Here is a 12,483-nt window from a genome sequence, read left to right on the forward strand (position 1 = left end):
CTATGTACGCTCTGATTGCAGCCAAATGATGTAAGTGGCTGGCGGAAATGGTCCAAATGGGTAATTAGATGTCATTTTGGTTGGGGAAATTAAATACATTTTATTATGCCAATTGCCGCTGAATCAATACACCAAAACTTAACCCAGAAACCTCTTTATTATTCCATAATATTTCCATCGGAAATGAACATATTTTTTGGTGAAACTTTAAGTGGATTTCCATTGAATTGATCAACGTTTTATTCCGCTTAGCTGGAATTTATGTGTGTTTACAATTCAATACTCTCCGCTGAATGTCTCTATTTTATCCCATTTTTCTCGTATACCCAGGAACATCCGTCAGTTGCCATCCATTAAACTGCTGTGTGTGTCCTTCTGTCCTTCTTCCCAGGCGATGACGATGCGGATGCGGCAGACAACGCCCATAGCTCCAAAGACGATTCCCTGCGACACATAACTTCCAATTGAAAATATCTTAGAAAAGTCAAACACAAGTGCAAATGCCAATAAAACAGGACCTGCTCTGGGAAGCAGGAGCAGCAGCAGCACACAAGCACACAAGCACACAAGCACACAGACACACGACCAGCAAGCACATACAAAGTCGTTGTGGAGCTATAAAGTTGATTGTTCATAAATGTACGGGGCGTATACGTAATGTCAGGCACTGCACTAAACCAATGCAGGATTCTCAGCACACCAAGGGTGATGGTGGTGGTGCTGCTGCTGCCACTGCTGGAGAGTGCACCCATAAAGTGCCAGAGTAATGAATTTATTAAAAGCCCAGTTTGTTAAGCAACAGCCACAAAAGTGAAAAAGTGAAAGGCAAAACGCTCGGCCCAGCTCAGCCCAGCCCAGGACAGGACAGGTACTAGGTATGTTGGCCAAGTTTACGTAAATAGATTTCCATTATTCCGTATTCCGCATTCGTGCCATGCATGCGACTCTGAAAGGAAAAATGCGAGTGTTAATGCTAATGGATTTGTGCCAAGTTCTCGCCCGTACAATGTTTGGCTCACTGATTTATTCGTGGTCGAAAGCGGGACACTGCTTTTCCTTTGTCGCTGTTTGTTTTTTCCATTGTTGTACTCTAGCTAAGGGTATTGTGAAATGTAGAGAAGGAAGCCCAATGGGAGTTTAGATATACAGGAACAGCACCACTCAATTCTGCATCGAAGTTGAGAGGATTCTAAGTAAGAACCAAATAGCATTTTATTGCTTCTGTTTCTTTGATTTTATGAAGTAAGTTTAAGCTATTCAAATATGCAAAATTCACATGCTAGAGTATTCAAAGCTTAGCCACATATTCCTGCCTTCTTTTTTTGTGGCACACTTCGGGAAATTATATTCGTCTCATTGGCGCTGCTAAGTTTTGACCCACAAAGGTTGCCGCTTTGCCGTGTCCTTTCCCGCTCTAACGACTTCCTGAGCAGCGGCGTTGACCGAGCCAAGTCGCTGCACTGCACAGACTTCTTGGCCGAAATTTGCATGCCGTCTTCGTTAACGTTAACATTTGACTTTGACGTCGAAGTCGACGGTGACTGCGCTGCGGCCCCGCCTTGTTTATTCTGTTTGGCTTTCGTGTTACGTGTTTATCGCCTGCAAATGGCGAGATTCTTTGGAGAAAAAAAGTGAAAGCCGTCTCGCCTCTGGCTTTGCTGGGGGCTTTGCTCTCCTTAACTTTCCTCAACTTGGCTTTGCCCCAGTGTCGGCCGTCTCGACTGACGGTTGGTCGAGTGGGTGGGTGGCTGGCTTTGAGTTCAACTTTGCCTCGGCATTTCAATATCAACAGAGGCATGCAAATTTGCTCGGAAGTGTTCCTTCGAAAAAGTGTGCCCATGTGTGTGTGTGTGTGTGTGTTTGTGTGTGGAGTGGGCATGGCATGGCTGCTTTGTGCCACATTTGAAAGCGTCGGAAAGCAGGTCAACTTCATTTTTCGTGCTGACCGACAACCACAACGATGGGGGCAACAGAGCAGAACAGAACAGAAGCAGCAACAACAGGCGGTTGCTCGCTCCTTGTTCTCGTTCTCGTTCTCGTTCTCGTTGTTGCTGTTGTTTGATGTGCGAAAGCCGCAAACACAAATTAGCACAACAACAAGAACAGCAGGAGTGGCAGTGGCAGCAGCAACAGCGACAGCGGTGCCACCAACAACGCGTCCATAATTTCCTTTTGCAACACTGCGCCTCTGCCCTACACACACACACACCATCACACACACATTTGCATTGCAGTAGGCTCTGCTTTCGATTCGCGTTTTTGGTTTTAACTGCCTTCTGGTTGGGTTTTTTATTGTTATTATTTGGCGCTGAGGCATCAGCTGACGTAGCCGTCGACGTCGTCTGGGCAGTATAGCCGCCGCCACAGCCATCTTTGGCATAAAGTCCAAAGTGCAAATGTTTTGCGGTCAGTTTGGATTCGAAGTTGGCCAGCAACGCGACGCGTCGACATCGTAGTCATCGTAGTCGCACCTGCTACCTGCAAGCTTGCAGGCTTAGTGCCCAAAGCAGTCCAAAAAGAAGAGCCAGCCAGCCTGCCTTCCTCCTCTTACATTACATCCCATCCAGCTTTTTGCTTTGCATTCTTCCTGCCACTCGCATGGGCTGCGGTTTTTCCCGATTTTTTCCACCCAGTTCAGCGGCAGACTTTCGTTCATTCGCCGGAGTCGCGCTCTGTCTCCGTTGCCGAAATTCATTTGGAGTTTTTTTTTTGTTGGTTGGAAGGAGCTACACAGGTGGCACATCCACAGCCCGTACCACACACACGACGGAGAAAGCGTTAATCCTGCCACACTATGTCTGAAAGGAAAAGCAATTACCAGTGAATACAACCGACGAGCGGCTGGAGTCTGGTGGTGCGGTGTGGATGCCAACATACTGAAGAAAGATTCCAAACGAGAAGATCTTTAAGGAGAGCTTTAAGCTGTTTCCCAGAGTAAGTAAAAGTGATTAAAATGCTTGAATGCAGAACTAAAAGAGGGTAAGATATTCTTAAGCTATTTTCCAAATCAAAACCAGCAGGAATTATGTCCCTAAGTCTTGCTTATCCGACGAATACTTTAAACAACTCTCCAATCCTCATTTAATTCACTTTTTTGGGTGCTCTCTTTAAGCTTCTGTGCCGCAGCAATTTAGCTGGCGGCTGGGCTAACACAGAGAGAAAAAATCTTTGAAAAGCGCTTTATGAATTTTATGCTAATAAAATTTATGGCACAAAAAATAAAGAAGAAACTTGTGTATTTACACACAAAATTCGGCATACATATTTTGAAAACACACACACAACCGAAATATTTATTGTGCTCGCTGCAATTTCTCATAAAAGTTTCGGTTTTTTTTGTTTTGGGGAAAGTGGGACGAAGGCTGGTCCGAAAAAAAACAAAGCAAAATTGTGAACAGTTTAAACTTTTGCCTCCCTCCCTAGCTGCCCGCTTTATGCCCGATAAGTATGTTGCAAAATTCTGTGTGTTGCAAATGGGGCACGCTCTGTGGCAGGGAATTTAAAGCACAGCCAAGATGTGCAGAGGCGTTTAGTGCGATATTATCACCTGGTTTTGGGCTGTTGTGGCCATGGGTGTGCCGAGCATAAAATCTAAAATAATTTTATTTGCCACGCATTAAACGAGACGGTGAAGAGGCAGGGCAAAGTCTGTCTCAGGCTTCTGGTTGGAACTTTTTAGTCGGAGAGCTCGCAACGCATTTCAGCTAAAAGCTTTTCAATGCTGTTAACTATTTTTCATGGCGATACGCACCATAAACCCCTACCAGAGTAGTGCAAAATCCAAAGAACTTTGTGTCTGTGTGTGTGAGCGGAAATGGCATGAAAATCTCAACGGAATTGAAACACTTAATTTGCTAGCCCTTTACATACGTGTGCGGTGGTGCACCTTGAAGATAATGAGACAAAGCCGCTTAGCGATGCATGGGTCGGTCGCCTTTGTTGCGGCTTCGATAGCGGGTGGATCGGTGGGAGGTGTGGGCATTCCGAGTTAATGAAAAACATTTAATTGCAATGTCTCTGGCAGGGCAAATTAATTGTGTCGCCAGTGCAAAGATGCAACGCCAAAGGATACACAGCCAGAAAGAGATACCCGCCGGCGGGTCTCAATTGAACCCCCCATCGAAAGGTGTCAGCAATTAAGTGAAATCAGCACTTGGCATGCCGCTACCCACCGGGGAATTCGCAGCCAGTGGGAACTGCCAGTGTGTGTGCTGCATGCAAGGGATAATTAATCTTTTAGTTTGCCACCTGCCCTGCCCTTTGGTTCAATTAAGTCAGCTCGCTGTGGGGGGACTTTATGCGGTGGAAAGTGCAACAGCACTGCGGGCCAATGATCTATGTAATTATTATGCTTTGATCCAATTATGGAAGGCTAAATGAAGGTGAAAAACTGACAACGCATCTGTCAGACAGTGGAAACTCTGCCACTCTGTCCTGCGGGAAAGTGACTGATGAAGCGAGCAACAAAGCGACAGCTTGGCTGGGTTGGGTTGGATGGAGGTGTTCGGGGGGATTAAAGGTTGTGCTGTGCATGAATTGGGCTATGAATATACACGGTACAATGTTGCTGATGGAGTATGCCAACATCGTGCCAATAGGATTAGCACAACAAAGTAGCGACGGTATATGCATGCGGCAAGTGCGTGCCTGAGTGCACCTGTCAGAGCTTTTAAGTCATCCACCCGGGCAGTCATAGTTGGCTCTGTTCCTGAGTCCAACAACTGACAACTTGACAGCACCCCCGAAACATCCCGAACAACCCAAGAAGGCAGCAAAACCCAGCACTAGGTAGGTAGGACAGGCAAAAACAAACAGAGTCGAGTCCCTCGCATGTGTCTTACTAGGCCGAGTCGAGTCGAGTGTATGACTGAGCGAGTGTGACTGGTATGCGGGTGTCTGTTGTTTTTCGCTTGGCACCAACATGCAAATGCTTCTCCATGTGCCAGCTCTGGCTAGAACATCATCAACAAGTAGACAATGCGGGGGTACGAGTCGACAAAGGGCGTGGGCTTAGGTCCGGGTATGAGAGCCAGTACAAGAGTCCACAATGAGATGCCAGGTTCAGTCGCATAAATGCATAAGCCGCAGCACGCATATGTGGGCAGGGTGATGGCAGGTGGGGCAGCCAGATAATCATGGGGCACAAGCAAAGGGCTGGGATGGCAGTCAGAGATGGTGCTCCACTTTAATTAAAGGCACTGCAGCGAGCTGCCCGGAGAATGTCAGCGCTGTGGCCACGCCTCAAGCATGCCCCAAAAAAACGTGTGCCCTACGCAGCCAGAGGATAAGGATAAACCTTTGCCTTTTTTATTACTGAAGATTCATTGAAGATTGCTTCAGAGCATCGCATGGCAGAACCTTCAAAGATACTCCTTAATCATCTGCCAATCATCTTTAGAGTAAGTGCATCCAATATTCGTTTGGCTCACATTTTTCTAGAGCCCTTTGTGAGTGTTCAAATGCAGCTGCCAAAAGTTGCCTTAACTTGTGCACATTGTGCGCAGTTTCAGTTTATTTCTGGGGCATTTAAGTGACTGGCCGCCTTAGCCAGGGTTACTGCTGCTTCTGCTCCCTCGGGCAGCAGCTCAACTCTGCTTTGCTCTGCTCTGGCACTCTCCTGCCTTTGACGTATCCCCACGAGTGGTGGGGTAAGGTTTTTTTTTTCTGGCTTTGGCTTTGGCTGATATTGCCACGAGTGGCAGCAGAGAATGTCGGCCAAACTAACACATCCCGACACAAGTCAAGAAATTTATGAGCTGTAACGTTTTGCTGTTGCTGTTGCTGTTGCTGATGGAGCTGATGGGGTCTCGACTGAGTGAAGAGTGAAGAGTCGAGTGTGGAGTGTGGAGTGTGTGTGGGGCTTTCGACTTAATTGAAATTTAAACGTTTAACCCTCAGTGTGTCAGGGCAGTTAAGTCCTTTGTTTTGGCAGCAAAGCCAGAAACGTTTTCATGTAGCTGACAGTTTGCGTCACCACTGCAACTTGTAGCACGTAAATCAAGTGCACCAATGTTGCATTAAGCACTGGGGCACTGTGAGGACCAACCCACCCTGTGCCTGGCCATGATTTCCATCGAATCGAAAACCAATAAATGGCAGGGGTATTAACCCAATTATGCCACCAAACTTTTGTAAACTTTGCCCCGCTGATTGGACTACTCCTGACACGCAAAGGACTGAGCAACGAGCAGAGCCAGCACCGACGCATGTCCCGCCGAGTGGCCATTTCGCTCACTGTCCATTGCCATGGCAACTGTGGCGTCCAACACAATAACACGGAGCATGCACCGACCACACATCACACACACAATAGACACATACCCCTACAACGACCAGTGTAACCACCCGTCCAGTTGCCCCATACGAAACGCACTCACACCGTGCCACGGACACACCTGTGTGCCGGCGGCAGCCAGTTGTGCAGTGGATTCCAGTAGAGCCTGTGTGCTCCCCGTTTTGCCCGCTTGCCCGCTTGCCCCGTCCAGTGCAGTGCCAAAGAGCGACTCGAGTTTTCTTAATTTAATATAAATTTTGTGCAAAATTTTGTGTAATTAACCCCGAAATACCGTGCGCGAAAAAGATCTGCACTTGACGGTCCCGAAAGGGGATGTGGCCAAAACGGAAACTGAAACGCACCACAGCAGCAGCAGTGGCAGCCAGCAGCAGCTAGCAAAATTTCTCAGGAAAATGTCAAACATTTTGTGTGATTTTTATGTTGTTGTTTTTTTTTTTAACGGTGGACAGTAAACGCGCACGCTCGCGCTCTCTGTCGGCTAAGGCAGGAGCTGGCTGGAATGCTTTGAGCTCTGGGAAAATTAGCTGACTGGCATGTCTTTGCCACGGAGAATGTTACTTTTCGCTCTCCCCATTCGGATCATAAAGCAGCTGCACCAGTGGCGCCATCTCCCAGCGGCTGGCAGCAGCTAGCACCAGTGACAAACACACATAAAGTTGGGGCAGGGGGAAAAATAGTCGAGCACAATCCAATCCGCATACACACAGGGAAACGTTTATTTGCACGGCTGTGCAGGGCAGAGAGCCTCACGGACGTCGTGGCACTCGTGTGGGTGGAGTGGCTTTTGAGTGGGTTTTCAATGAAGTGTTAAGTGGGTGAAACTGCCTGGCAGCACAAGCCGAAGCAGTAGCCCAACGTCCATGTGTGTGTGTGGTGTAATGTTGTTGTGTGCTTAGCTACTTTAGCTACCTTCCTCGGTGTATGTGTGTATTTAGTTGTCGCTGTTCTCTCTCTTTCTCTCCCTGTTATTTCTCTGGGCAAATACCACTACTAACTGCTACTGCTGCGGTGTGGGCACACCTTTGCCAACACATTTCCCCACATGCTGCTGCTGCTGCTGCTGCTGCTGCTTGTTGTTGCTATTGTTTGATGGTGGTTATAAAGCTGACAGCTGTCAGTTTGGTAGTAAATTTGCTAAAATGTTTATTTGCCAAGCGGCTAAGTTTGCGTTTAACAGCATCCACACACACACAGCGCACACAGTCAGATATCTGCACCCACAAACAGAGTTGGTGTAGAGGAAAACCACACCAACACACTTGAATAGTTGAGGCTGCCGCCGCCACACAATCACAGACATTGTGTGTGCCCGCAAAGATACATGCGACAAGGGGCCGGCTCTTCAGACTCCTGGCTGGCGCAACGTGGGCCAGGTTTAATCATTTATAAACAGCTGCAACAACTACTGTAACAACAGCAGCAGACACATCATGGCTCGGGGGGCATTGCTTGTGGAAATTCTTGGCATTGCGTGCAAGACAAATGCTGTGGTACTTAATAATATAATAATTATGGCAACACCATAAAATAGTTTAATGATTATGAGATGCCCATATCCACAGTTTGCCCAAAAACACACACAGAGGACTATTTGTAATGACTGCTGTTTGTGCGTGTGTGCCAGCTGCAGTTTAATTGCTATTCTGCAATAATGTGGGTCCGGCCCCAGCCTCTGCCCCATTTGCACTTCTTGGCTGCCACTCAATTTCCAAATTTACTCGATTGCCTTAGCAAGTTGCTTCGTTACTTTCGTTTCTCTGATGATTGCTTTATCATCGTTTTTTGGCATGCCCTTTCCCTTCCTTCCCCCCCCCAGCTAATGGACTCAAACTTCCAACTGCCTTTTGTTGAAAGCGAAAAAAAAAGTAAAATTTTATTGCATTTATCAGAGAAACTTCTGCTGTTGCTGTAAATTGCTGCTTTTGCTGCTTCGTTTTTATTTGTTATTTTTTTATTATTAATTTATTAAAAGCCCGCCCGACTCGCTCTCTCTTCGTCTGCGCCATTGCCGCCATTGCTGTGGCTGTTCAATGCCTCGTAAACCTTACCAAAATCATCATCAAGAGGCGCAGCACAGCGCAGCGGCCAGCCGCCTTGTCTGCCAAATGAAATGTAAATCCAGTGCGGCGCTGGATGAGGATGAGGAAGAGGAAATCGCTTGAAAGGCAACAATCGAAGCTGGGAAACAGACTCGGAATAAGCCGCAGCCGTTGCCAGTTTAATCTGCGGCAATCGCCAATGCCATCAATGCAGCGCCTGCTCAATCCCAATCCGCACTCGAATTCGAATCCGAATCCCATTCAACCATTCCCCAATTCCCGCTTTCATTCCCCAATTCCAATTCCATTCACTTTCGCGCTCTTGTGTTTATATAATTTAATTTTGGTTTTGCAATCAGTTCGATAGGTTTTCGCAGAGTTCCTTTTTCCCTTTTTTGATCGGTTCCATTAAGCGGCTGCTGCTTCAACGCTTAAGCACCTTGAACGCATTCAAATGATTACTAAAAAGTTTGTGGCCAAAAATAAGCAAACGAATTTGTCAGTGTTGCTTGGAAACTATTTTCCGCGCGATTTAACAGCCAGAAATTCACTTTGATATCGCGTGAAATGTGCGCCGGAGTCGCGTGTGTGTGTGTGGAAAAGGGAAAACTAAATCAAATGCTGGGGACATTGAATTTTTCATGGCATACTTTATGTAAGCAACGTTGGGCCGCCTTCTCCTGTCAACGCCCCCGTCACGCAGCACACACAGAGGGAATGTGTGTGTGTGTGTGTGTGTGTGGGGATTTGAAGCTGAAGCTGGAGCTTCTCGCTACTCGCTGTCTATTTCGCTGTCGACCGACGAGTTATTCCCCAGTCAGCCAGCATGAGTGTGTGTGTGTGTGTGTGTGTGCTGCTCACTCTTTGATAAAAACCGAAATTAATTATTGACGAGCCCCGTTGCTGCGGCTTGCTGCACGCGCTACTCCGCGCGTTCCGTTGAAAATTTAAAAGGCGTTCGACTGAAAGCCGTGCGCATATTAGCACACACACGCGGGTCGCGGGACGCGGGACGCGAGAGGCGACACACAGAGACTCTTAGTTGCACGCGCACTTCCGCCACTTCCGTTTACGCTCAAAAGCCCAAAATGTATTTACTTTGAACTAGCAAAACTGTCAGCGTCAACCGCAAACTATCGGCGGCAGGGCAGGACCCGCATCAAGGAAGCCATAACCAAGCAGTTGTGAGCAAACAAATTAGTGTTCAATTATACATAGAAGAGGTGGCAGGAGACAGCAGCCAGCATCGAGGCGGCTCTGTGGGCAAAAACAAAAACCAACCAAGTGGCAAAGTGTGGATACTGAAAATGCATCAAAGCAGCGTAAAATGAGTAAAAAAACTAGCGACAGCCAACACAAAGACAAGTATACGAAGAGCAGAAAGTGTAGAAAAAGAAACAAACACAAATATAAACCGCATTAAAGGATGCAGGAGCGTCCGAAGCCGGAAGTGAAGCGCGTGACGGGTTTGGGAATGGAACAGGGAGAGGGTCATGGACAGGGACCTACACAGGGACCGGTCAAACCGCCTCGTCTGAAGGCCGCGAAAAAGCATTTGCAATTCGAGAGTCCACTGCCACGTCGGACACGCGCCAGGCACAAGCAGCAGCAGCAGCAGCAGCAGCCAGACAAAGTCATTGCTATGCCGAGCAACAGCCGGGATGCGGACACGGATGCGGCAGCGGAAGTTCGAGTGGACGTGCCAGAAACAGAGCCACTACCAGTGCCAGTGCCATCATTGGTCGAAGCAGCATTCAGGCAGGATTCAGTGTCACAGTCGGCGGCCATAAAAAGACGTCTCGCCGAGGGCTGCAGCAGTCTTATGTATGCGTGTCAGCGCGGCGACATTGTCCTAGTGTTAGCCCAGATGCGCGACAAGGTAAGATGAAAGTCCTCCCCCCTAAAACACTTGTTAAGGTTCAGCGGCAAAAACTAGCAGAAACTTCAAGTGTGTGTATAAGAGGCAGCTGAGCCTGATAATGGCCAGACCAGGCAGCAGTCATGGCAAAAACATAGAGAGTTGACTTCACCAAAGGGAGGGACGAATGCAGAGTGCTCCGATACGAAAATAAAAGCCAGCCAGCCAAGTCATCTTTGTGCCTCAACAAAAGCCCAAATCAGGCAAAGGCGTAACAAGATTTTAATCTTTTTGCAGTCACGATGAGCCGGCACAATGGTTAAGGCCAAAACAGAAACCCTTTCGATGCCTTTGCCCGACTTCCTGCCGCTTGCCCTCAGTCTCAGCCTCAGCCTCAGCCTCAGTCTCTGCCCCAACCAATTGGATTTTGTGGGTTAGGGCTGTTCTGGGTGTCTTTAAATTTCCGTTGCAGTCATTTCAGCGCATTGTTCACAGTTCAGAGCCCCTAATTGCTTCATAAACATTTCTACAACAAGCTGGGGTATAACAAAAGGCGAGTTGAATTTGAATGCTGTAAATGGCAGGACATTTAAAATTGACAAAATAATCCCCCAGGCTTAGTTATGCCCAGGAAGTGAATGGTGAATGGTGAAATGGTAAATGGTCCTTTGGCTCTCCACTTCCACTCTCCATTCCCTTTCGTTTACAGAATTTTGATTCCATTTCGTCCGGTTTGGTCCTTCGCTCTCACTCGTCAAGCGTCTCGGCTAAATATGCCAATTTCACATTTAATTGAAATTTGAAAAGTTTTTAATTGAACGCAGATAAATTTTCAAGGCCTCCTTCTGCAGCATTGGCAGAGCATTGGCAGAGTCTTGCGGCAGGTTCCCCTACTCCTACCCGTAATTTCGTGGATGTTGCTAGTTTTGCAATTATTCCGACAGTGCCCAATTGTGAGCTCTGACAAATGCCTTCATTTCCGGACAGTTGACGTGCCTTCGTTCTGGTAATTGATATTGACGCCAAATTTGATGTGAAATTGCCCGGCCATTGGCATTGGCATTGCGCAATGTTCGCGAGAGACTTTTTTGCGCAAATACTTAAATGAGAAATGCCCGTCAACCAGCCAGCCACCCGGTCCAGCCCTGCGGCAGTTTGCTTCGTTATGTAATTGCTAAATGACATTTCGCTTGCCTAACCTTGCGCGTGGCCACCCATTCCAGCCCATGCCAACCATTTTACGCACTGGAAACCAGTTTATTTGCCTGTGAAATATGGCAAATGCTGGCGATTATTACTTACTTGTGCCGCCTATTTTATGTGCGCCCCATAAACAACGACAACATGACCGCAGTTTCAGTGGCTGCCAGGCTGACAAAACAAATGAAACCTAGGCCAATGGGCGGAAAGAATTTGTTTTTGCAATATTATTTGCTGGGTAACGGTGCGTATGCGCTATGTAGTTGGTGCTTTCGTGTACTATAAGTTCTTCAAATCAGCGAGAAAGTATTTACATTTTGCCTTGATGAAAATATACAAAAAACTGCAAGCACTGTCAGTGTCTCCCTCAGGTAAATGTTTCTATTATTTAAATCCTGCATTTAAATTCAGGTAAGAGAGCTAAAATGCTTTAGACTTATGTAAATGTGAATGTAATTACGCCGCCAGTTGCTGACGGATATTATTAATGTTCGTTTTGCTGTGATATTGTTGTTTACTCTGCTTATTGCTGCCCTGGCTGTTTATTCTGTTATATCTCTGTGCCTGTAAGACATGTTTTAATTTGTCTCTTGTCTCTGCATGTCTGTGGCTGTCTTCCTTCCCCCCACACTCCCTCTCTCTCTCTCTATCGCTATTTCTGTGGTGCTCTGGTGTCAGCCTCGATAAGGCCGCCTAAGCTATTAAAAGTTTTAATGTCTTTAATTTGCCGTCTCTGGCTCTCTGGATTCTGCCGAGTGTACACTTATTTTTTCTCTTTTTCTCTGTTCTGTGGAATAATTAAACAGCGCGTATTTGTTTTGGCTGTTGGCTTTTTTTCACTTGCCTGATGCTTGCCTCGCGTTTTCATTTCTCGTAGTTAGAAATTAATGTATAAATGTCTATATGTATTTATTTTTTGATGTAATTATGGCTGGAGCACTCTTAAATTGTCTCGACTTCACTCGAGGGTTTGTCTTTGTGTTCGCTTTATTGGTTTTTTGTGCTGTCGATATTATTACTGTGTTCAACATGGCGTATGAGTAACAACTATTGCCGGGCACTTTCGAACGGAGCAGCAAAAGCTTCTTATA

General features: G+C 46.8%; 1 protein-coding gene across 2 annotated transcripts in view; it reads left to right on the top strand.

Annotated features, from left to right (window-relative positions):
* Positions 1 to 2,706: 2,706 nt before the first annotated feature.
* Positions 2,707 to 12,483, top strand: part of LOC117582814 (protein phosphatase 1 regulatory subunit 12B) — a 30,303-nt gene continuing 20,526 nt past the window's right edge. The window contains exon 1 of one of the 2 annotated variants that reach the window (XM_034270849.1): positions 2,707 to 2,934. Coding sequence is in view for 1 of the 2 variants with exons in the window: in XM_034270848.1 (XP_034126739.1) it covers positions 9,809 to 10,213 (405 nt within the window). In the remaining variant the exon portion in view is untranslated. Of the gene's footprint in view, positions 2,935 to 9,779; positions 10,214 to 12,483 lie in introns of those variants that run through there. The other variant, XM_034270848.1, reaches the window with a different exon arrangement.

Source organism: Drosophila guanche, unplaced genomic scaffold (genome assembly GCF_900245975.1).
Source record: "Drosophila guanche unplaced genomic scaffold, DGUA_6, whole genome shotgun sequence".
Lineage (NCBI taxonomy): Eukaryota > Metazoa > Arthropoda > Insecta > Diptera > Drosophilidae > Drosophila > Drosophila guanche.